Source organism: Trypanosoma brucei, chromosome 5 (assembly GCF_000210295.1).
Source record: "Trypanosoma brucei gambiense DAL972 chromosome 5, complete sequence".
In the NCBI taxonomy this organism is placed as follows: Eukaryota; Euglenozoa; class Kinetoplastea; order Trypanosomatida; family Trypanosomatidae; genus Trypanosoma; species Trypanosoma brucei.
This window is the reverse complement of record NC_026738.1, coordinates 129,626-154,156: the sequence shown is the minus strand read 5'-3', so window position 1 is coordinate 154,156 and position 24,531 is coordinate 129,626. Positions and strand designations below refer to the sequence as shown.

Below are 24,531 nucleotides of genomic sequence, written 5' to 3'. Positions count from 1 at the left end.
TCGCTTGTGTTGCTGTTAAAGGGAAGGAATACGCAAATAAAGGGTAGAGAACAGGTGATACACAGACAGAGTTGCTTTTATTTAGTATTGGGTGACGTGGGTGGAGAAGGTTCCGTTAACACTCTAGACAGGTACGGGAAAGGAGGTTCGAAGAAGGCTGGTAGGAGTTGGAAACGACATCGATCTGAGCGTTCTGTTTGTAGCTGCTTTCTTCTTTAATACTGTGTCAGTGCCCCTGGAGGAAAACTAGCGAAAAGAGGCAGGTACGTCAGTAGCTACACTATATTATTATAATGGGGCGAGGAATTCTGAACTTCAACGTGTATGATGGTTCCCTCGAGGCCATTGTCCACGGCTACAAGGACGGGTTTCTCCGTCCAGAAGAATACGCCAGTTTGGTCCAGTGTGACTCACTGGGTGACATGAAGTCACAGTTGCAGGTCACAGATTATGGTAATTTCCTGCAGCATGATGGGCAGGCACAGTTGAGCGCCCGAGTTATTGTCGAGCGTGCACAGGAACATTATGCGAAACAGCTGCGTGAGCTAAGGTCTTGGGCGGCGCCACCGCTATCCCACTTCCTCGATTTCATCACGTACGAACACATGATCGCAAACGTGCTGAAGCTCATCATCGCAAAGCGCAGTGGGCGTGACGGCATGCAGTTGTTGACCCGCTGCCATCCTCTCGGCTGGTTCCCTGAACTTGCCAGTTTAACCGCTGCGGCTGACGTGCGTGAAATGTTTGAGGTGGTTCTGATTGACAGTCCAGTCGGTCGTTTCTTCAACGCCAACGGTGGCCTGGAGAGTGATCTGGATGAGCTGTCTGTGGAGTACATCCAGGGCATGCTAATGAAGAACTACTATGAACAGTTCTACGATCTCTGTTGTGAACTGGGTGGCGCAACTGCGGAAGTAATGTGTCCACTACTGGAGCTTGAAGCAGACCTGACAGTGCTAAGGAGTACTGTGAACACAATGGGCGTTCCCGACATCCATGCAACTGACAGGCGGCGGCTGTTCCCGAGTTTTGGGTCACTGGTCGACATCCACGACGATATCGCGGAGGCTGAGAGCGTGGAGCAGCTTCGCGAGCGAGTCCGGCGTTTTGGACTCATGCATGAACTGCTTGATGACAGCCGGTACAACGCTACTTCCTCTTCTTCTGCTAAGGGGGGTAACAACAACAGGGGCAATAATGCCGTTAGTGGCGCTGCATCTGGCCAAACTGGAGCTTCTGCGGCAGGTGCCTCTTCGTTGGAACGGCGGTTTGTGGAGGTGACTGTGGCCTTGTATAGAGATGCTCTCAGTCGACAGTTTCAATATGGTGTTTTCTACGCGTGGGCCAAACTGAAGGAGCTTGAGGTTAGTAATTTGCACTGGATTGCCGACTGCATCGCACAGGGGATGATGCACCGCGTAGATGAGTACGTGAGCATATTTTAAGCAGGCCGCGGAGACGAATCTCCTTTTTTTTTTTGATCTTTCCTCCGTGCGGTTGCGCTTATGTGCACATACGTGCGTGCATAATTTCTTTCGCACTATTATTGTTGAGGTTGAGGCTCCTACGGCTTCTGAGCATCATCCACACCAGCGCTGTTTCCTTGCCTGCTTGTTTGGCCTTTGGCTTTACTTTCGTTCCCTTCCGCTTCATTCATTCATTCATTCGTGCTGTTATTGTTATTGTTGCACATCTGCATTATCTCGTTTATTGGCCCTGCCGATAATGTCTGCGGTGTGCTGGTATATATATATATATATATATATGTAAATGTTGTGGGACTGTGAGAAAAGACGTGGTGGTGACTGATGGATGAGTGAAATGCCAAACTAAACACTTGTGTCATCTGCAGGGGGGTTGCTGTGATTTCCTTCTTTTCCTTTGAGGTTAAATGACTCCCTAAATGCATGAGGCAAACTGTTGTGTGAGCGTTGAATTGGTTTGGTGTTGTGACCCCACTCCAACGTGCTTTGAATTCTTGGTGAGTGCCTTTTTTTTTTCTTGCTCTTTTGTATCGGTTTGGTGTCACTTTTAAAGGTTCTTCTTCATTACCATCTTTACTATGATGATTGCCGTTGCTGAGTGTCTGTCCGTGTTAACGGTGTTTGAAGTGGGGGTTCATATGTTCGCACGGGAGGTGTAGCGGGGGGGGGGGGCAGCAGAAGGGAGGAAAGGAAGGAAGGAAGGAAGACTTAAGTTGGGGGTTTGGGGAGCTTAACTGAAATGAGGAGGATATGTGGCCTGTCGTCAATTAGCTGCATCAATTTCAAGTGTGAAGAGAGAAAAGGTTCCATTGGGATTTGAAGAGTGGGTTGAGGAGTAACAGGGCAAGCGGAGGGGGGGGGGAAGCTCAAACAAACGAAGAGAGAGAACGGGAAATCAGAAAGTAAAAACAAGGTAACGTGTGCTTTCACGAGGTGGGGGCGCATGAACCGTCGTATCCTCAGGGGGAGGGGGGAGGACGAGAGATTTATTTTTAAAACCTCCTTTACATGTGTAACAGGTCGGGGTTGGGAGTGAAACCCATTTTGTTGGGAATCATTTGTTTACCTTCATGAGTCAAACTATCTCCGAACTGATTCTGTGGTGTTTTTCCTCCCTTGCGCCACGTCTGATAAAACAAGATGAAGGAATTGAAGGGTTCAGAGGGAGATGATGTGCCTCGACACCAAGAGATATTTAGGATAATGGCTCAAATGCCCCTGCTTATTCCTGAGGGCGCAGGGAAGGGCCGATGGAATTTGAACTCACCGGGGGATGTTCCGTTTTGTGTCACACATTTGACTTTTTTTTTTTTCTTCCTCTTCCTTCCTTTTTGCTTCGCTTCTATTCGCTATTGGGTGCAACTTCACACGCACAGGATGTCCTTCCCTCCGCTTTCTTGTCATCCTCTTACGGTGCAAATAACGCACATGCTACCTTTTTATTTTGGTACTTGTCACCAGTCCCTTCCGTTTGTGATTTGCTCCGCTTTCGGATTTGCCGCGCTACTATCCACACAAGAAGGATGACTGCTACTGTTGTGCGCAAACACATCATTGTGTATTTAAAGCTACACAGATGCATATGCTTAGCCATTTTTTTGTTTGCATACCAGAGGCCTGTACTATCACTTGCATCTGCCTCGTCTACTGTTATATCTCTTTTTGTGCCCCGACGGAAACATTCGGTCTTCTCTCTCTAAACATACAACGAAAGAAACATCCCCACTCATTCTCCACCCAAACGGAGAAAACAAAATAAGGGGAAGGGAGTCGTTACCTGACAGAGCCAAGCGGAACTGTGCTGACGATAAAGGGAAGAAGAAGTCTAAGAAAAAAAAGAAAAATAGTGCGTACTGAACCTCCAGCGAGGGGAAGGGACACAAAACGCAAGGGATAACACCGCAGCGCACGGCTGTAAGTGACTTGTCCCGCAAATTCAACCAGAGGAAATGAGGACGTTCTTTTCGCACGTCATGGGCGCATGGAAGTCGAAGCGGCAATTACCCCGTGCCGAGGTCGACTGCAGTGATTTAATCAAAAGCTTCCCGCAGGCTCCAACTACAGCAGAGTTGCGGCAGGTGGTGCATCGGCGTTTGTTCGGTTCGGTCGGTCCGGCGAGCAGTGAGGCGGAAGCACTGCATCGGGAGATGGGCATTCGCCACACCGTTTTTGATCTGCAGTATCGGTGCGGTGCCAGCGGGCGCTGCTGTTGCTGTGAAAGGATTGAGCCGAGTGATGGACCGCACATGGCCACAAGCGGCGGCCATGTATCTGATAATTCTAAGATGGGCCCCACTTCCACCACAACATCCGGCGCCAGTGATGCGGCTTCCATGCTCAGCATGACTATGAAGGGTAGTAGCGTGTGCCGTTTCCCCCGTTGCTTTGCCATGCGGCCAATAACCAAAGGCGCGGAGGTGCTTGCAGTACGTCTCGCTTATGAAGTCGATGATGCCCCTACACCGAAAATTCGGGGGTTGATTAAACTAGCTCGCGAGGAGAGGTTGGCAGCGGCTGTTCACGGAATTCAGCAGTTAGTTGATGCAGAGATTCGTTTGGCGGCAGGTGGTCGCGTATTGAGCAGCGCTTTTCAACTTCAACATCAGTACAGTGATGCTAGCGCCACGAGCATTGGCTGTCATGTTGGTTTCAATGGAGGAGGAGGTGGTGGTAGTGGCTATTACTCTTATAGTGCAGGTAGTGAAGCTTGCGAGGTGAGCCCCGCCGCATTGAAGTACGGTAGTGAAAGCGCTGTGGGAGGAGGTGGAGTGAATCCTCTGTTAGAAGAGGCTGCACTGCGGGAGGAGATCGTGTCGTTGTACTTATGGAGGGCGTCATTGCTGGTAAACATGCGGGAGGATGAGCGGGCGGTGTCTTCACTGTTGAACTTAGCTGGTCTGCTGGCACCAAAGAGCAACACGCGTACCAACCATAACAGCGACGATACGAAACAGCAGCCAAATCGAGATGAAGGACAGAAGGAAGAACAGTTCCGGCAGCTCCAGCAGGATCGACTTCGACTGTACACCTCTGCTGCCTCCTGGGCAGCACTAAATGATATGGAGGTGATTTACTACCGTTCACTACTCAAGCGGTATGAACCCTTCCCGCTGGCTGAGACGTTTGCCCATGACAGGCCGTTACTGTTAAAACGTGTAGTGGAGGCATGCCGCTGCGACAATGGTGGTTCTCTTAACTGTCCTGATGGCGTCAACAGCGGCAGTTGTAGTTATAGCAGTGTTGCGGATGCAGAAACTGTTGCATACATCACGGAGTGTATAGCACATACCGTTTTCGCAAAGGAGGTGACGGCAACTGTTTCACGGGCTCAAGCGGCACAACAACATGGAGACCTTACTGAGGATCCTATGCGGAGTCTCTGCCTTCCATTCGCACTACGGTACTACAGGTTCTACGTTGGTGGTGCTTTCTGGGAGCACTTCTTCCGGCTCTTGTGCATGCCGCCCATACCCCCTTCAGGACGCAACGAGGAAGCGGAACGGTTGGGTCTCACTCCTAATTACGTGCTGGATGCCGTTGGGAGATCCATGCTACTACATCATTTGGTAATGCTCCACGAGGTACGGGAGAGGGAAATTGCTGACGGCACAGTGGCTTCAACCATACGGGAACTACATAAGGAACAGAGTCTGGCCGCAGCCGCATCTGCATGTGAGAGCAATGGGGACATGGGGGGATGTGGTGATTCGGGTGTGCCAGTGCATCCCGCGCATTATGAACATGTTTTAACGGATCGAGAGCGGGCGGTTGCTGTCACGCGATTGAGGGAGCTGCTGATTGTGGGCCGCGGTTACGAGTCCGTTCTCTCAGGTAAGGGAGCCAACAATAACGACACCGGTAGCAGCGGGAACAGCGCAGACGGAAATAACGGCGACGGTGACGAGGGCAGCAACAACAACAAAACTAGCGTCTGATGTAATTTGTAATGTTAGCGTCGTCAACAGCGCACATATAGTGCGTACATGCACGTGTGCGTGTGTGTTTATTTGAAAAGAAAATATGCAAACTCTTGTTACGCCCTATTATGTCACCCCTTGGAGAGTTTCTTCCACATAACTGGAGGCCACGGCATACTTTCAACTCGACTGATACATCTGTGACCTCTTTCGTGCTATTTGTTTTTGTATTTGCTTTTTTGTTTTCCTTCCATAACCGTTCTGTTCAGTCTTTGCTTGGACACATTGTCAAATATTTTATACCTGTTGTCACGACAACTACTGTCATGAATTCGCAGGGACTCTGATGCTGGTGTTGTCGCCAAGCGGGTCTGCTTATTTCCTCTAAGTTCTCCCTAATGTTGATCTACTAGCGTTTCCCCCTATTTTCACTTTCTTTTCACTTTTTTTTTACTTATTCGTATAGACGGATATCTACGCTCACACCTCACGACGGGATTAAAACAAACATTGGGAGTAAATCTTGGTAAAACCCCCGACATAATTGCGTGCATACGCCTCGTCCCTTTTCCCTCAAATAATTTCCGCTTGTTGGTGCTATTGTTGCTATGCATATATCATACTGTTTCTTTCCTCATCACCCTTCTCCCCATAGTGCTCTCCTTTGTTTTGTTTTATTTGTTTCTTTTTTCTCTTTGTAAAAGAGGTATACGTATCGCACCGTTATCCTTTCATTTATGTTACGTAGTTTGGTGCACTCGTGTCGAACGCTTTCCCTCCCCGGCACGCGTGTTGCCCCAACATGTATTGTTTACACTCCACCGCCTACTCCTCCCCGAGGCAGCGCCGCTTCATTTGATTGTACCGCCGCTGGTGTGAGAGCCATCAGCCTCGTCGGTAGCGGACTTCGCAGATGTGGCGTGTCGGTGTCAAGCGGGTGTGGGGTTAGTGCCACTTCGTTGGGTGGTACCTTCAGAATGTACCACTCCGGTAGTGCCGGTGCAGGCGGTTACAACTACTCCCAGCCTCCGTCTCCATACGGCGGTGCTACCTCGAATTACATGGGAGGCGGATATTATGCTGGAAGTGGTGATCCCAACTATTCTATCGACAATAACAGCAACGCCGTTGCTGTAGGTAGCGGTGGGAACGCTGGTGGTGGCGCTGGTGGTGGCGGTCCTGTTGGTTCGGGTCGACTGCCGTTTGTGTCCCGCCCCTTCCGTTCCCCTGTTCATCCCTCCTCTTTCATTGAGCGAGTGCCGCGTAACACTATTTTGAACATTGTCCCACAGGGTCGTCAATATGTTGTGGAGCGTCTCGGGCGGTACCACCGCACATTAGACCCCGGTTGGTGGTTTGTGATCCCGTTTGTGGATAAGATACGGTACGCGTACAGCGTAAAAGAGCAAGGTATCGAGATACCAAACCAATCAGCCATCACATGTGACAATGTTATGGTTGAGATTGATGGTGTGCTCTTCCTTCGCATCGTGGACACGTGCAAGGCCAGCTACAACATTGAGAATCCCATTTACAATTTGCTCAATCTAGCACAGACAACAATGCGGAGCGAGATTGGACGACTTGACCTTGACACACTGTTTCGCGAGAGGGCGTCACTCAACAAGAACATCGTTGAGGTGCTTCGGAGTGAAGCAGCAGATTGGGGAATCGAATGCAAACGCTATGAGATACGCGACATCACTGTCAGTGAGTTGGTTCGGCGCTCTATGGACCTGCAGGCCGATGCAGAACGACGTAAGCGACAACTGATATTGCAGAGTGAAGGTGAGGCGCAGGCGGGGATTAATCGGGCGGGAGGACTCCGGCGAGCGCAGCGACTTGCTGCACGGGCACAAAAATATGCCACGGTTCTTCGCGCAGAGGCGGAGGCGGCGGCGATGGCATTAAAGGCGGATGCGGTCGGTCGCAGTGTTGGGACGGTTGCCAATGCATTTAATGCATCACCAAATCCCCAAAGTTTCCGTGACGCGGTGGCGCTACGGGTGGCGGAGGAATATATTGAGAAGTTTGGGGAGCTTGCGCGGCGGTCCAATACTGTGGTGCTTGGTGGTGGAGGTTCAGGGCTGCCGGTTAGTGACCCCGCTGCATTTACAGCTCAGGCACTTTCTGTATTCCGTGCCGTCAGCGATAGTTGTGGTGGTAATGTTGGTGATGCGAAGGTGCCAGCAGTCGGCGCAGACCCGAACATTATGAATAGCAGTTTGGGCTCAGGTGTTGGTGGTACCGTTGATAGCAATAGCGTTGACAACAATAGCAGTAGTGATAGTACCTCTGATGATAATAATAATAATAGTAGCGGATTTAGGTAGCATTAGTGGAGGTAGTGCGCGGCGGGAGGGGACCATGATTTTGCATAGGCGGATGCGGGAGTCTTTTTTTTTTTTTTAGCGGCCCTCTTTTCCTGTCATGTTCTTCTAATCTCGGTCCCTTCCCGCGCTCTCATTATTTCATGGAAGTTTAGGCAAAGACTCGGCAGGTTCTGTTTTCAACGTTTCGTTACCTAATTCCAAATTTCTTTTGTGCGATTAAATGGCTCGAATTTCCTTTTATTATTATTATTGTTATTATTATTATTATTTTTGTTATATCAATTAGTCCGTATTTGCGCCGTTTGGAAGGTATGTACATGTCTTCACGTATGCGAGTGTGTTTCGTTTTCTTTGGGCGGACTGTCTTTTTGTTTTTCTTTCTTCAGATTGTGCTGTTGGGTTGATGCAGACCACGCTTGATGCTTTCTGTCCCTTTCTTTACTTTTGTTGACGGAAAAAATGTTGCGGATGTAAACCTTTGAAATAGTAATGACGAGCGGCAGCATGTCGTAATGGGCAGTACAATTGCCACTGTATTGTTATTATTATTATCATCATCATCATTTTTGCTAGTTACAACGATTGTGGGTTACCGTGTGATGCGCGTGTGTGAACGGTGCTGAGCAGCGTGGGAATTTGTCCTTTTTTTTTTTTTGCACAATATGTGCGCTTGTGTCTGTGCCTGCATTTTTTTCTTTTGTTTTTTTTAAATCTTCCGTCCCTCCGTAAAAGAAAATAAAGCCCAACATGCAGCTCTGTTTTGCATATTGATATTCACTGAGGTGTAATGCGTGCGGTGCCGTTAGAGACGGAGAGGCGGCAAGTGATACCGAACAAAACGGCAGGGGAATGCAGAAGAAGAATTTGTGTTTTTTTTCTTTTTTTGTAACATAAGGCTATGTTTAGAGTTGACGGATTGCCGGTAATTATATTTATATAAATATATATATATATATAAATTGATGATGATAAATTTAACACCGAAAAAATGGTCGTTTCGAATAATTAACTTGGATGAGAGGAGGGAATGGAAAAGGAATCAAAAAGAGAGATGGATGTTGGGGAATGTATGTGTGTGTTTCTTCTTGGATGCAATGTGAGAGGAAATAATAAAAATATGATTAAATAATGAAGGGAGTGATGCAAACCAAACCTAATCAAACCAAAACAAGTCACATGCACATATGTACGTATATGAATAAATATATTGAAATAGAAAGAAATAAAGAGAGAAGAATTTATGAAAGAGCCGAATAATGCGATGGATTACAGTACTGTCGGTAAGCAAAAAGAAACACCACACAGCCGGAAGCGTATGTAACGTAGTGCGCACCTATTTCCTCTTCCATTTCTTTTTTCTTCTTGCGTCCATTCACTTATTCTGTTTTGGTGATTTGCACAATTGCGAATGACATGTTGGGGATTCATCACGTCTCGCATGTGTTTGCTTTGTATTTATTGCTTCATTTCGTATAATTTTTGTGCCTCCTTCCCTCTTTTTCTTTTTCATTCCCGTATAGTTAGTTTTATTAGTTTTCTTTTTTCTCCCCCACTCCTCTCCGTTTTGTTCTCCCTCTTTCTCTTTCTCTACCACTTTTTTTTTTTGAAAGTTTATGGTGCGTTAGTTGAAGTTCTTCCTGTTCCCTATTGCAAAGTTTTTTTTTTCCCTTTAAAGATGGAAAAGTAGAAAACATAAGCAAACTCTCTCTCTCTCACACACACACACACATATATATATATATATGTCCACATGAGCATAAATATATTTTATACATTTATTTATTTATTGATTAGGATGATAAGCAAGCAACTACGCTCGTAGAGTGCAGTTACGTGTTACTTTATAAAAGCACCTCTCTTCCATTTTCTTGCGGCGTGTGCGATATCTTCTGTAGGGGAAGCGCAAACGTGTAAATTTACTTTATTTTGTGTGGTATGCGCAGCACTTTGAGCGCTTCTATATGCAATCGCGCGTATATTTATTCATTTCATTTCCAGTGCGCCGAATGACGTTCAAAAATGGGCATATCAATGCGTGTATTTTTTAAATAGAAGTGTTTGTTTGTATTTTTCCATTCCCATCTGTGCATACAACAGTTAACATATTATATTATTTCTTAACTTCCTTTTATTGTTCTTTTTCTCTTCCTGTTTTCCCTCTTTGTTTTGTTATTTATTGCTTGTTTATGTTGCTTTTTTTTTCCCCCTCCTTCTTCGTTTTGCTTTGGTTTTTATTTTTTTTATTTTTAAAAGAAGAAAAACAACGTCAAATCAATCTTACTGTATCATTTCCTCAACAGGAAGGAGGTCGAATACATAGGAAGTAACTTTCAAAGAAAGCAGTAGTTAGTAAAATCACAACTTATAAATCAGCTCAGAAAACTCATTTATTTTCTTATTTTTTTTTACTTTTTTGTTTTAGAAATCAAATATAATAACCAAAAAGCCCCATTTCAAAATTATGCAGCGCTCAATCATTCGACTTGCCACTGCAACTGCTCCGTCTCGGGTACGTCTCTCATCTGCGGCAGTGACGGAACCAAAAACATCCATGCAACCGATGCATGCGCATGTTCGCTCTTCTCATGCATATGAGGCCAGTGCTAAAGGCGCAGAAGTGGGCGCAAGAAATGAAGCCGCTTTCATGAATTATGAACTCGTCCGCAAGCTCGACCTCGGCGGGTTATTTGCCATTCCACATTTTGTGAATTTGTTGACCATTACGCCGTTGTATTGCGCAGCATTGGCGGTGGGATGTTGGACGTGGGGACTTTTCTATTGGGATTTGTATTGCCGCAGCCATTACGAAACGGTGCTTATTGCAAGGCCTGAAGCATTGAAGTGATGTGAAGGGTAAAATGTACAGATGGTTTGGTGTTACTTGCGGACGGTAGCATTTATAATTGGTGAATGGTTATTGAATTGTAACCACAGGTGGTGATGGGATAATTTCAGTCGTGTGGTGCGTATTTGTTCCGAAATGAGAAGTATTTGACGTACCACAGGAAGAGGAGGGGAGGGGATCATTGTTGCAATATTAGCGAATATTTTAAGTCAAAAAAGGGAGACAGAGCAGTATTGCTTTTCGTATTTGCATATTTGTTAATATACGCATATGTTTGTGTGATGCCATTTCTTCTTGTTTTTTTTTCTTTTTTAAAAAAACTTTCGTCCCTTTGTTGTTTTTTTTCCTGATTCATCACTCGGGTTTCTTCACTTCTGTTATTGCTACCGCGATTACATCCGGTGCTTCGAAACGGCGCATTCAAACAGTTTTGAAGGTGACGGTTTGAAGGAATGATTGAAGTTGGGAGAGGCCCCCCCCCCTCCCCACACAAAAAAAAAAGCAAGAAAAATTTTCGCTTTTTGAAATCACGTGCATATGTGTTTTGTTTGGGCGTTAGGTGACTTAAAACGAGTGGAGTATTATCGGCCACAAAATCTATTTTCTTTTTTTTTTTTCCTGTTGTATTTCCTCATTCTTCTCCCCATCCTTTCACTAGTTCACGGTTAAGTGAAGGGGCTCTGTGTGAACAGATGAAAAAATAACTTAAGGGGTGGGGGACGGGTATGTGTGTTTGTGGAACAAGAAAGAAGAGGAAAAAAAGGGGAAAAAGGAAAAAAAAACGTCAAGTAGAGCTTATCAAATGCAAGGAAGACGAGTGAAATTACGAGGTATTATAATTGTTACCATTATCGTTTTTTTTTCCTGTTTCTGTTCCTGTGGCCGTTCCGTTTCGAAGGGAATTGAATATCGAAGTTGAAATGTTTCGCATGAGGGAAATATGGACAAGTGAAAGCATGTAGTGAGTTGAAGGACCCGTGAGTCAGTTGCTCAGTTGACTGCGTGATCAGAGAAAGAGTTTGAGGGAGGGGGAAAGAGATGATGATTATAGGTGGTGATATTATTATTATTATTATTTCCTCCTTCTGATGCAATGCAGCTTCCGATGATGACCACATATGCATATAATTTGTATGTTCTCATGGATGGAAGGCTGTGCTCAGAAGGTGTTTCAAAGAGATGTGGTTCAGCCGTGTAATTGGGAGCAAAGTGATTCAGGGGAGATAAGTGTGTATGCGCATGAGGGTGGGGAGGCTCCTCATTGTCGCTTTCACCTTCTTTTACTTCATTTTGTGTTTCCATTCGTGTAGTGTAAGTTGTATGTGGTACGGGTTACTGTTTGTTAGCCTCCCCATTTGTAACACATGCGTGTACCATATCTTTGTAGTCAGTTGTTAGCATGAATTCTCGTTCTGTTTCCCTTTTCCTCCTTTCCACTTATTTTTGTCCCGTATACCTCTACTCCCGCCAATAGGCTGCGGTTGAAAACGTTATGTTGTGTCCGTTGCCGCTGTTCAGTACGGACTGTAATCGAAATATTCATCACACCTTAATTGGCTCCTCCACGTGTGCGGCGCAAAACTTTTTTTTTAATACGCACTTCACTTTTTTTTTCTTTCCTCCTCTATTCTTTTTGATGTTTTTTTTGTTTTTTTTGACCTCTTTTTCTTCTTTGTGATGATAATGGTGGCAGCAGTTGCTAGTGCCTTCACTGCACTTTACCCTGGAATCCGTGTGCATTAACACAAATACATAAATAAGTACGGGGAGTAGAAATATAATTAGAGGGAGAAAAGGAAGAGAGAAAAATAGCGCCAACACCACTGACAATAAATAGGTAGTGTGTGACCAAATAGAGCGGTTACCTTCGCCCCTTCCAGTCTCCAAATTCACATTTGTAGGGACGTCAGACGAGTGAACTTATATAAATATAAATATATATATATACGTACGCGAGTTTGTAGATAACTTCACTTTGTTTATCATACGCCAGTAGTGTATACAATCCGTTACACTGCGGTGGTAGTGCGGGGTGTTTGAAGTTGATGTTACCACCAATACGCCGCATCGGCGGAAAGACCGCAAGCGTCCCCGGGACTTCACCAGGAAGAGGTGGCGCCGTCGCCAACACAGCAAAGGTTGGTTTGGGAACTGCGACTCCCACTGATGCTGAAGAAGGAGGAGAAGAGAAGGTACCCGGGCCCGCAACCTTGTCACCAGCTCCTTATGAGGCCACGAGAGCGGAGCGTCTCACCCACTGGCTTCGCAAGGAGGGTTTTCCCCCCTCCTACACGGAGATTAGTCCGGCAGAGGAGAGCATCTTCAAAGCTACTAGGAGGTTCCAATCTCACTTTCATGAGTATTTTCCTAAGCGTGCGCCGCAGCTTCTTGCCCCGTTGAATGAGTGTCGCACCCGAAAGATGATATGCACCTTCATTCGGCCCACCATTTTCCCCTTTGATGAATTGTTTGATGTGAGTTCGTGTGCGAGGTTCCTTGCGGGGTATATGCGGTATGAGGTACTTGAAGACACGGAAAGGCTTCCTGAAGTGGTGGTTTCCCCAGCCACGACGCTACAGTGGCAGATTGGCAATTGCTTCGAGCTGAGCATACTCCTCACTTCGTTGCTTGTGGGAGTGGGGTACAACGCCTACGTGGTGGTGGGCTACGCTGAACGCGCCGTGTGCGAGAATGACAGTTCACAACGGGAATGGACAGATGAATATGGGGAGCTTTCGACTAGCGGAAAGAGCAAAAGCAAGCGCAGGACCAGCAACAAAGACAGTACGTATTGCAGCAACGTGGTTGGCACCACCGGTGGAAGGGAGGATAATGCCAATACAAAGGCTCCCGTGACGGATGACTACTGCTGTTATGTGGACTCTGATGCCGATGATGATGGCAGTGACATGGTTGATGCGGAGTATGCAGCACTTGTAAAGGACCGCCTGGTGCTCCGCCCTGCTGATGAGATTGATATGTACTCCCAGTACCACCATCAGCAGGACGACGACAAAGACACGAGAAGTAACACATCCTTTGCGGGATCAAGGGTTCAGGGGGCCAGCGAGAGCTACGCGAACAGCGTTAGCCTCTGTAGCCCCTTGGCTAATAATGTGGTGGGTGCTACGAGCCCCCTTTGTGGTCCTAACACCAGCTTCAATGCTTTCAACAACCCGGCAAGGTGTGGTAATGCTGATACCGCATCTGTAATAGGGGGGGACGACGCCGTTAAGGGACCTGCAAAAGGCGAGTCAGTCAACTTCCCACCTGTTCGACGGCTTCACAGTTGGGTACTTGTTCTCCCTGGTGGGCGCAAGAGCGTACGTGAGCCCGTATTCGTCGAACCTTCCCGGGGCGACCTCATCGCGCCGGGTGACGCCGATAGCTTTTACACGGGTGTTGAGGGTGTTTTCAGTGGTGACAACTATTTCGTCAACCTCACCCCCGACGCCGCTGTCAGTTCACTGGTGCCTGATCTTCAGGATGCATCTCAATGGGAGGCGGTTCTCTTTGAACTGGACGTTGAGGACGAGCGCAACATCTCGCATAATTTCGTTGGCACTCCCCTCAGTACACTTGGGGGCCAAGTGCACTTGGGGGCCACTCCTGGGAGCGGAGGCGGCGTTTTAAGCGCTAGCCCATCAGCAGTATATGGAAGCCGAGGGTTGGGTAACTCGGCAGGCATGAGGCGGCGCTACAATGATGAGGGATCTCCAGCACAGCATCCCGGTAGCACATTTAGCGGGGGATTTTCCACTTTGGCAGGAGGACTGACGCATCTCATGCAAACTACGCGAGACCGTGCGGTCCACTTTTGTTGTGCTTCGTGGGTGGAAGAATTAACATTGAACCGGGCCCAGTATGAAAGTCGTTATCCAGGTGGTATGAAATTCACTCGCTATGTCAATGCAGATGTGTTTCGCTACGCCGCGTATCTAATGCCTGACCATCGTGTGCTTGAGGTCTATTTGCCGGATACGCAATATCCCAGTCAGGCACAAATACATCTGCTTTTTGAGCATCGTGCGGATAAACTGCGCCGCCGGTCGGTGTACCCCACGGCATCCGCATTCATGAGGCGGACGAACAGTGTGAGTGACTTTAGGAGTGGTGCTGCCGCTGCGTCTGGAGGTGAAGGTTTAGTTGCACTTCCGGCAGCGGAGGGAGAGGGAAAAGAACCGTACGACACGGATTACGATTACTCGAGCGGGGCTCAGCAAAGGGCGGGTTTGAGGAGAAATATAGTGACGAGCGCATTAGACGACGAATTTCGGGAGACGAATGTGGGTAAGCGTCGGAGTTTTGTGCGACACCGGAGCTTTAGCAGTGGTGCCTTTATGAGGGAACGGACCGTGTCGAATTCCAATAGCCAGCTCATCCCGTTGGTTGATGTTGTGGTACAAAGTGGTAACTTCCGCCTGATGCAAGAGTGGTTCGAACGTGGCAGAATGTTGCAGACTTCAGTAGGGGGGCTGCGGTTACTTACGTACGAGCCAGGTGTGCAGCGAACTATGACCTTTTACTGGGATGCCCGTAACGATGGCTTGTGGCGGAGACAGGAGTTTTTCTACGAGAGTCGCGCCCTTCGCAAGGTGAAGGAGTTTTACAGAGGGCGCGATGACCGGTTATGGTACCGAAGTGCCACCTTCGATAATGTGGCTGCACTCAACATGGGATACAACTTGTCCCACACCAATTCGCAACAAGTTGGAAGTTCCCCCTCTACTAAGGGGAGCGTGCGGGGTGCGGATGACAAGCAACGTGCGGAACCCATCCGAATGAGTGAGAAGTATCATCGCAATGAGACCATCCCCCCTGACGACGATGTGGCCAAATACGTCTTTGTGCGCCCTGCTGCGGTAGCCGCTGCACGTGCTGCTACAGGCACAATGCATCCACAGCTTGTCGCGTCGGCTGCATTGTCACCGGTGTGCGCAGGTCCGTCTACTGGCAGTGTGGGGTCGCTGTCTGAGGGTGGTGAAATGTGGGTTTATTTCCATTACCGGCCGGGGAGTATCATCCGTCCCTATCGCATGTACCCCAAAACTGACCCTGGTGAGGAATGCCTTCTCAGCGCCGTGGCGGGGCCGAAAGGGAGCGTTTCAGGTACGTTGCCATCTATCATCGTTATGATGCCAAACACGACACCCCCATCGGATATGGAACAGTGTAATGAGCGCAACCGACTGCGGTGGTGGGTCACGATGTGTCAAGGGCGTGTACGGGCCTCGTTGGCGGAATGCAATGCCATTGTGGAGTCCACACGTGAGCCATCGGGTCCGGTTGCAGGTCCTGACGAAGCGGAAGCTGCTAAGCGGTCATCGGTCGAACTGGGAGGCCTCGCTGGTGCTCAACTGACACCCGTCGCCGAGCAGAGATCGCAGGCGCAGAATCAAGAGTATTTGCTGCCCGGACTTTGTCCCTCAAAGCGTGTCGCTCTGGCAAACGAAAGACAGCGCCGCGTTCCCGCTGTTGTCTCCGTCTTTGACACGCTTCGCAACCGTCCTCGTGAGACTGAAGCGGAGCGTAGACGCCGACTTGCTGAAGAGGCTCTGCGTGAGGAGGCACGCTGCGATTACCTTGCGCCATACATCGCGAAGCTTGACCTCCCCACCACATTCAGTGGTGACTACATGAATGTTGCCCTCACCATGGACCAAGCGCGCCGAGTACGAGATGAGGCCCTACGTGAGTTGAAGGAGCGCCTTATCCATCGCGGTCGTATTATACAAAAACAGATGGATGAGGAAAGGGAGGAGCTCACTCGTCGTCAGGCCAACTATCAGAGCAACGTTGATGCGGCTGTGGCGGGTGTGGAGTCCACCGTGAAGGCTTCAGGGGTGGAGACGTGCAGCATCCAGGGAGTACTTGGAGCTGCAGAGCAGAAGGACATATCAGATTCTGTGGCCCTTGCTGCTACAGGTGGGGGTGCATTAGGGGAGGCAGTTACAGGGATACCAAGCGTCATGGGTGCATCCTGCACAATCACTGCGAATGCCCTTGCAAGCACAAGTGCTGCAGTTGCTGTAACCACCAGTGGTGAAGTTGCACGGGATGCGAAGGAGTTTGCCCAATACTGCAAGGAGGCCACATGGCGCATGAAAACACTAGACGAGCTACTCGTGAAGCATATTGATCGTGCAAGCGAGAGGTACGCCAAGTTAGCGCAGAAGCTCGCCGACGATCCAAGGCTTTCGGCGTTGTACAAGAACAACCCAACTCCGCAGACCGACAAGTATTCAGTTCAGCTATAGAAGAATTATGAAGAGAGAGAACAATGCAGCATCCAAAGATGGAGAAAAGGAACAAAAGGGATTAGAGGCAACTGGAGCGGGCGTCTGGGTGAGGGGCCTTTTGCGCGTTGCTTCCGTAAGATTAACTGCGCTGCTGGACGGTGCGCGGTGAGAAGGGCAGCTACGAAAATCCCTTCAAAGGTGCTGAACTGCAGTTCCATGATATGCTAGCAACAATCATGACCTCCATTTTTTATTTTCCTCCTGCACGCACCCGTGGTGAGTAGTAGAGATTCATTAGAGGCAATGATTTGTTTAAGATAAATGTTGATGATAGGGAGAAGAAGGAGAGAGGGAGAGCAGGTTTTTTTTTTTTTTTTTTGCAAATTTGAGGGTGTATCAGAAGGGGATGTATGGCCATGGCTACACATGGCTCAGCCGAACACCTCGGATGTGCTAAGCTGGGTAAGCGCGTCCGTAACACAATGGGGATGGCAAATGTAAAGATGGAGAGACCGAAAGAGGACAGAAAGTCCGAAAATCAAATGTACAATAAAGTCAAGGGTGATAGTTTTATTAAATCTTCATTTTGCACACGTATGTACGTTGCCGCCTGTGTTGGGGAGGCTGCATAAGAGGAAAGATATGGTTAAAAACTTGTATTGGTAGTCTTTTGGAGTTGGGAGTGTGAAGCGTGTGCGGGATGAAAGGGGAAGATATTTGTCTGCGTTGTTGTGCATTTGGTGTGATATATGTACAAGTTCATGTAAATGATGAGGGGAGAAACTATTTCGTGTTTTCTACGCCCATCCGTGGAGTGGTGACGCCTTTATTTATCCTCTTAAAACACTAGCAACAAATAGACAGGCAGATTCACACAGGCATCCTTCCCTGTGGGGCCGCCATTTTTTTTTCTTTTTTGTGCATGTGTGTTGGAATGGCGTATACTTTATCAAAACCCCCTTCCATCGCTTTTTTTTTCTCTTCTCGCCACTGCTATTGTCTCCGCGTCCAAACACACAACACCAAAACACACTCATACCGGTGTATACGTTTACCCTTTAATATTCCCTTCCCAACCCTGCGTTACTTGTCGTTTCAGACATGGCCCTTTGCTTCTTATTTTTTTCCACACTGTCTGTAATACTGTGCTTCTATGTTTCAGTGTTGTGATATTTAGCAGAAACGTGTAAGCGGAGGAGAAATAGCAGGCAGTGAAGCGAAACCACATAAAAGAGAAAAGTTATCGTTTACAAACGAACTGTGGGGAGGTATCGTGGATTTCATAAAAAAAAAAGAAAGACGAGCTGCACTGTGCTGAGGCACCGACGACCTACAGCGAGTTGGAGGCGCGCGCTAACTCTCGAGCGTGTGTTCACCAGGAAAGCCGCGGATACGCAATCGCTCATCACATGACGGTGACATACAATGTTATTTTTTTGTTGGTTTGCTTGTTCCCCAACTCTTACACCGTTTTGTGTAGCTGAACTTCAGTCCGCGGCTTCAGCGCTTGGGGAGACCATTGAACTTCTCCACCGTCCTCCATGGCTCCACGCAGATTCAACACTTTCACTATTTTGTGTTTTTGAGGCCGCATCGGTGGATGTTGTCCGTGGCGTAGCCGCTCGCTGCATGCTGGTGAGAGCAATTTATCAACTCATCGCGGCGGCTGCCACAATGGAAGGGTTGCTACTCGTCTGTGAGAGTCACTGCCGTAATGTTTCCATCACTGCTTTCGAGCACACTTCTGATCAGTTGAACATTCACAAGAACTGTGTTCATGGGGTATGCGGTGCCGCTGACGCTGCCGATGGTCGTGCTGGTGGCAGTAAAGTTGCACATGGTTCGGGTGGAGCCAAATGCGATAACAACCCTGCTTCCAATATGAGCGGCAACGATGGTAGTGATAGCGCCACCGCCTTTGCCGATAAGACTGTTTTGAGTTGTTATTCTACACGTGCTGGGTGCAACGGTGTAGGGGAATGTAGCCGCTGTGTGTATAATCGCGACTCGTTGGTAGGGCCCCCGTTACTGAAGCAGTTGTATCAAGTTAGTCAGGTATCGATACCGCATAAGGTAAAAGAGGGGGAGGAAATGGGAAGGAGAGGCTCCGATACCAACATCAACGCTTCTGACACCAAAGGTCATGGTGCCGACAAAAGAGATGCCGTTTCTGTGCGTGTGGAAACGGTGGGACGCCACTACTCTGCTGAGGAGAAGGACGCCCTCGCTATTCGTTTGGCTGATGCTATTGGAATATCACTTAGCGCCACTTGTGGCTGTAAGAAACAGAAAAGTGAGAAGGACGAGGAGGTCAGGGAAAGCGGGCTTCCTTGTGAAGACATTTTTTTGATTTTGGAGCATGCGGTGGAAAACGCACCACCGGGAGCTAAGGCCGGGTGGAGTCCGTCGGGTCCCGTCCAGCGGGTTCTCTGTGGCACTTTTGTTGTTGGATCTTCCCGTCAGGGTCTTCTCACCCGCTACAGCCTTCAGTGCCGGCCTTATATTGGGACCACTTCTATGCCACCTGAGCCTGCTTTTGTAATGGCTCATCTTGCGTGCGTTCGCCGTGGTAGTTTTGTATTCGACCCCTTCGCCGGGACATGCGGTGTTTTGGTGGCGGCGGCCCACTACGGTGCCGTAACATTCGCTGGTGATGTGGACGGTAGGGCAATGCAGCGGGGAACCCAACGGGGGTTGCGGAGTGCACAACAACGACAACAGCGGGCTGCAGCAGTGCGAGCTTTAGGGGAGGAGGCTCTTCAACGTGCCGGTGTTCCACTGGAGGAGGCACTTGAGGGTCCCACCGTTAGGACGAATTTTAAGATTTACGGTTTGAATCCACCAGAACGGGTGCGGATGAATTTTGCACTATGGGAAAAGACTCTACGCCTGAGGGGTTGGGGACGTGGCGGCTCTCTTAAAAATGTTGCCGCGAATTTCGAGGGTTTTGGGAGCACTGCTAACGGTCCATGCATCAGTAATGTTACGAATGATGTTAGCCGTGATGGCAGCAATGACGCAAGCAACAACGTCAGTGACGGGTTGGGCATGGCAGCCGTGAGTGAAGCGCGCTTGTGCGAGGGGTTTCTTGACGCCATCGTAACGGATCCTCCGTACGGTATACGTGAGCCACGTAAAAGTGCAGCACCGAAGCAAACGAATACTGTGGCGATGAGTACGGGTGATAACGAGGGACGAGGGCGTGTGGCGGTGGCATCACATAATGATGAGGGAAATAAAGGCAGCGGAGGAAATGCTCACAGGCTGCGTGAAATTAGTGAAGATGGTAGTGGGCAGCAATCGATGGGGAAGGTGTTGAACGAAACGCCAATCTCTTTGAATACTGAACTCCCCGTGAAAAATACTTCTAACGCTAGAGACACCTGTGGCGAGGGACGCGATGATGAAGGATGTGAGAATCAAATGAATGATGATGCAAGGTCAGCCAAAACCACAGCAGTTGAGACGCCATCAACCTCCTACGCCGTCAGTGACATTGTGCTGGATCTCATGTTATTTGCTGCGGAGGCTCTGGTAATGGGAGGCCGTCTCGTGTTATGGTATCCAAGTAGTAGTGTACATTACTGCAGCGAGGAGCTTCCATCTCACCCTTCGCTTCAGTTGTTATACAATATCCCGCAGCGCGTTTCCTTAAAAATTGTACGCCGTTTGCTTGTCTTTGTGAAGACGCATCCCCCACCTGCTGTCAGGCCGGTTCGGGAAATGTGCATGGGCTCAAGTGGAGTCCCTGACTTGAGAGAGTTGATGGACCAGACGGAACTTCCGGATAATGAAGCGTACATGCATTACCGAGAGAAGCTTATGCGAAAACGTGTGGCGTCGCAGCGGTTTCACTCAGCACAGTTGGATATGGGAATAACTGGAGGAAATAAGTGCGATGTGCGGAAGGATGAAAATAAGGAGGATGGTGGTGGTGAAATATGCTCATCGGTGCCCGGGGTATTAGAGGTTGCGGGAGGTGCGTTAGCATCTCCATCATTGGTGCAGTCATCACCCTCGCTTTATTTTCCTGAAACCTCAGCAGCGGTTTGCACGAGTGAGACACGGGGAAATCGCATGACGAAGCGAGAGCGGCGGGAGCTTATCGTGTTAAACAGGGAACGAAAGTTGCTGAAACAACATTTGGAGAAACAACAGCAGCATAATCAACATCAGCCAGCACCGCAAAATGAAAAGGAATAAGGATTACACTGAAATGGAGGCTGATGGGAGGGGAGTGAAATGGTTTGAACGGGGTTCACCCACCCACCCACATGTTTATAAATATATATATATATATATATATATATATGCACATATGCGTATATATGTGCGCTGTGGTTACTAGTTACACATGGAGATTGCTTTCGCTGCCGTGCGTCGCAGTTACTTATGGCCGGTTACTTGTGACTTCGAGCATCGTTTGGCACATGGCACAATTGTTGTTCCATAGCTCAAGGAGAGGGGTTACGCACGAAAGGGAAGAGCAAATATCGTTTTTTTGGCTTTACCCAAGTGGGCGCTCCCTTCCTAACAGTTTTCTTCGTTATTCGCACCGGAAAGCGTCTTTTCCGTTCTCAGTTTTTTTTTTTTCCCTTTCGGTCGGTGAGTTGTGGAGGAAATGCAACGGTGGTGACGGCCAGTAGCGGAGACATAAATACTAAGGCGTTGCTCATTGGGACACGTTGACATCTACATAATGGGGTACGCTACGGCAACCTGTTATATATATATTTGTGCAGTCGCAACGCGCTTTCCCATAATTACATTCCCCATGCAATTAAATATTGAAAGGAACAAATGAGGGACACAAAGTTAGGTCGCATTTTTTTTTTTTTTTTTTACAGTTCGATTGTGTTGTGTGATGGGCGTCACGAAGACACTTCCATCGCGGGCGCTTCTTTCCAGGTCATCCGGTGAGATTGAAACAGTCACGTTATTTGTATGTTATTTGTTGAGTGGTGGAAAGGGAATTGCAGTGCTTAATGAGAAACGTGTAAAGGTGTCCGAGGAGAAGGTAGTCGCGGTTTCTGCCGTTTTCATGCCTCTAGTACAAACTTTACGTATTCACTGTTAATATTTTCTGTATTTCCAGTATTTTATTTTATTTTTCTTCTTTTGCTTTCCCTTTTGCCTTCGAAATCAACGCTAACAGAGAGCAAACACGTGGACGTGACAGACATCAACGACAGCAACAAGCGGAGGCGGGCAATAAAACTCTCGCAACCAACACTCCTTAAGGTAATGCATGCTGCTGGACAACGCCGGCTACTGCAATCCCCAACACCCCCATCAACAACAACAGAAGAAAGAAGAAGAGTAACGGGAACGGGAACGGGAATGAATTCTCCAGCGGCAAGCACCATAGCGGTGACATATGCAGCAGAATCAAATGTAATGGCACCCACACGGAGGGGAATAGAAATGGCAGAGCGTAGTGCCACCTCATCTGAACCCTTCAGCAGTAGTGTTGCAGAGGCAAATGCAAATATTCTTTTGGCTGGGCGTCATAGTGGTAGCAGATGCCCAAGCCTTAACCGTGTCGGTGCTGCCAACTTACAGAGGGAGGGAAATAGTAATGGTAATAGTAGTCATAATAACAACAATGACAATAATAATAATAATAATATTAATAATAATGTTTATGGTGGTGGAGGGAACCAACTTAGGCGAGGATATTCTAGTGATGATGGTGATGGTGATGGTGATGGTGAGCAAAGAGATGCAGCAAATGCTTCCTTGTCTACTTTGGCTTCATCCACAGTTTCGCAAGGAGGTGGAAAAGAAAAGGTTATATCGGTGCCCCCCGCTGTTCAACTTGTCCCACCAGCTTTTCTGCAGTCATCAGCACCTTTTGGAGAATCGGAGGATGTGTGTGGTGTATGTTTAGAGGCTCCACCTGAAGGTTGTTTTGTGGAGCTTTTGTGTTGTGGAAACATTTTATGCGTTGGAGATGCACAACTTTTGGGCAATTGTCCCTTCTGCAGGCGCGGGCCACTCATGTGGAGTATTACGAGGTGAGTTAGTATTTCCTACAAAGGTGTAATGGTATGTATATATATATATATATATATATATATTTATATATATTTATATATTTATATATATTTACTTACATGGTCGTGTAAGTGCGAGCGTTCGCACAGTTTTCTTTCTCTCTTTCTCTCCTTCGAGATTTCGATTTGCAGGAGATAGTTTTTTTTTCTTTTTTGTATTTTTCTTCTTCAAAATTATTATAATAGTTTTTGTTGCTTCTTACCGTTATTTATTATTTATAATTTGCTGTTCTGTGTTTTTTTTTTTTCTTATGACTACATACGTGCGTATGTGCGTATGTGCGCATTTAACCCCATGCGTTTGTTTGGAAACGCCAAAACAGCGCTAGCGCAACAAATGATTTTTTTTAAAAAAAAAATGTGTGTGATTGTTTTGTTTTGTTTTTCGTCTTTTTTTTTTTTTTAAACGCTGCTTAGAGAGGTGTACGGCACAATATGAAGCGAGGAGGATGAAAAAATAAAAGAAAAAAAAAGAGGAAAGAAAACGAGAGAAAGAGAGATGATAAAACGTGTAGCGAATATTTGATTAAATGTTTCGGAAAGGAGGAAAGAAAAAGAAAAGAAAAGAAAAGAAGACGCTCATATAAATACATAAATACATAAATACATGTATATATATATATATATATATAAACGCATTTGGATGTGTGTCTGGTTGTGTGAGGGCGTGAGAAAAAATAAAATAAAATAAAAAAAAAATATATATATATGAATGTGGCTCATTGAAGAAATAACGGAACCAATCAACTGACCGCAATGTTGAAAAGAGAAAAAAAAAGCAGAGAATAAAACAACGCCAAAAGCGCCAAAAGCGCCGATGAAAAAAATGGGGAAATGATAAGTGATTTTTGAATGAGGGGAATGCATTTGGTTAAGGGAAATAATTAAGGGATACGCGTGTATTTATTTAAAAAAAAAAAAGAAAATAACGGAGGAGGAGGGGGGAGGGAAACGCGCTGGTGATGGTGGCGGTACATGTTTTAAAAATTTATAATGACGTGATTTAACATCAGAAATGAAGCGCACCACATGTGGGTTCAAGTGAGAAGAAACAGAAGGGAGAGACGTCTCATCTCTAAAGTATTATATTCCTATTAGGGATAGTTGTTGGTTTCTCTTTTTTTCTTTTTTTTTTTTAATTTGTTCTTTGAGAACCTTGAGTTTTGGTTATGGTTCTTTTTTGCTCTTCGCGTCATATGTTGTATTTTAAACAGCTACTTTTTTTTTTTTTTGCCTCCCCACGTCATGTGTAGTGGTCACACACATAATATATATATTATATATTATATATATATATATGCATTTATGCATGCATGTGCGATAATAATTATAATCAACATTTATATGCAAGTGATTGCACATCTTGTCATGCGTTTTTTCTTCACCTTTTTTTTGTTTTTAAAAAAAAAAATATTTATTTCTCCTCCTACCGTTAGGCTCTGAAGCCTCAGTCTCAGTGTTTTCTTTCATTCCTTTTTTTCTTTTTATCTTCTTTTTATCTTCTTTTTTCTTTCCTTTGTCTTGTCTCGTCTTGTCTCTTTCTCCCTTTCATACACATAAACTTCCTTTTGCGTGGGCATGGAAGCATATATATATATATCTTTATCTTTATCTTTATCTTTTTTGTCAATCCTCTTTAAGTTTTTTTCTTTGAAGT

The 24,531-nt window shown here is 46.9% G+C and overlaps 10 protein-coding genes across 10 annotated transcripts; 9 read left to right on the top strand and 1 right to left on the bottom strand.

Annotated features, from left to right (window-relative positions):
* Positions 1-293: 293 nt before the first annotated feature.
* On the top strand, positions 294-1,445 carry TbgDal_V570 (vacuolar ATP synthase, putative; the record flags this gene model as incomplete). The annotated part of the gene is made up of 1 exon (XM_011774904.1): positions 294-1,445. One exon carries the CDS (start codon positions 294-296, stop codon positions 1,443-1,445), a length of 1,152 nt encoding a protein of 383 aa, XP_011773206.1.
* Positions 1,446-2,734: 1,289 nt separating this feature from the next.
* TbgDal_V560 (T. brucei spp.-specific protein) lies at positions 2,735-3,184 on the top strand (the record flags this gene model as incomplete). Its single annotated transcript, XM_011774903.1, has 1 exon — positions 2,735-3,184. The coding sequence occupies one exon, from the start codon at positions 2,735-2,737 to the stop codon at positions 3,182-3,184; it is 450 nt and encodes a 149-aa protein (XP_011773205.1).
* Positions 3,185-3,433: 249 nt separating this feature from the next.
* Positions 3,434-5,419, top strand: TbgDal_V550 (hypothetical protein, conserved; the record flags this gene model as incomplete). The annotated part of the gene is made up of 1 exon (XM_011774902.1): positions 3,434-5,419. One exon carries the CDS (start codon positions 3,434-3,436, stop codon positions 5,417-5,419), a length of 1,986 nt encoding a protein of 661 aa, XP_011773204.1.
* Positions 5,420-6,138: 719 nt separating this feature from the next.
* TbgDal_V540 (stomatin-like protein, putative) lies at positions 6,139-7,734 on the top strand (the record flags this gene model as incomplete). The annotated part of the gene is made up of 1 exon (XM_011774901.1): positions 6,139-7,734. The coding sequence occupies one exon, from the start codon at positions 6,139-6,141 to the stop codon at positions 7,732-7,734; it is 1,596 nt and encodes a 531-aa protein (XP_011773203.1).
* Positions 7,735-10,195: 2,461 nt separating this feature from the next.
* Positions 10,196-10,579, top strand: TbgDal_V530 (hypothetical protein, conserved; the record flags this gene model as incomplete). Its single annotated transcript, XM_011774900.1, has 1 exon — positions 10,196-10,579. One exon carries the CDS (start codon positions 10,196-10,198, stop codon positions 10,577-10,579), a length of 384 nt encoding a protein of 127 aa, XP_011773202.1.
* A 990-nt stretch (positions 10,580-11,569) lies between these two features.
* On the bottom strand, positions 11,570-11,881 carry TbgDal_V520 (hypothetical protein, unlikely; the record flags this gene model as incomplete). The annotated part of the gene is made up of 1 exon (XM_011774899.1): positions 11,570-11,881. One exon carries the CDS (start codon positions 11,879-11,881, stop codon positions 11,570-11,572), a length of 312 nt encoding a protein of 103 aa, XP_011773201.1.
* Positions 11,882-12,624: 743 nt separating this feature from the next.
* Positions 12,625-16,836, top strand: TbgDal_V510 (hypothetical protein, conserved; the record flags this gene model as incomplete). The annotated part of the gene is made up of 1 exon (XM_011774898.1): positions 12,625-16,836. The coding sequence occupies one exon, from the start codon at positions 12,625-12,627 to the stop codon at positions 16,834-16,836; it is 4,212 nt and encodes a 1,403-aa protein (XP_011773200.1).
* A 1,407-nt stretch (positions 16,837-18,243) lies between these two features.
* TbgDal_V500 (methyltransferase, putative) lies at positions 18,244-21,021 on the top strand (the record flags this gene model as incomplete). Its single annotated transcript, XM_011774897.1, has 1 exon — positions 18,244-21,021. One exon carries the CDS (start codon positions 18,244-18,246, stop codon positions 21,019-21,021), a length of 2,778 nt encoding a protein of 925 aa, XP_011773199.1.
* Positions 21,022-21,092: 71 nt separating this feature from the next.
* On the top strand, positions 21,093-21,464 carry TbgDal_V490 (hypothetical protein, unlikely; the record flags this gene model as incomplete). The annotated part of the gene is made up of 1 exon (XM_011774896.1): positions 21,093-21,464. One exon carries the CDS (start codon positions 21,093-21,095, stop codon positions 21,462-21,464), a length of 372 nt encoding a protein of 123 aa, XP_011773198.1.
* Positions 21,465-22,062: 598 nt separating this feature from the next.
* On the top strand, positions 22,063-22,839 carry TbgDal_V480 (hypothetical protein, conserved; the record flags this gene model as incomplete). The annotated part of the gene is made up of 1 exon (XM_011774895.1): positions 22,063-22,839. One exon carries the CDS (start codon positions 22,063-22,065, stop codon positions 22,837-22,839), a length of 777 nt encoding a protein of 258 aa, XP_011773197.1.
* Between the last annotated feature and the right edge of the window lie 1,692 nt (positions 22,840-24,531).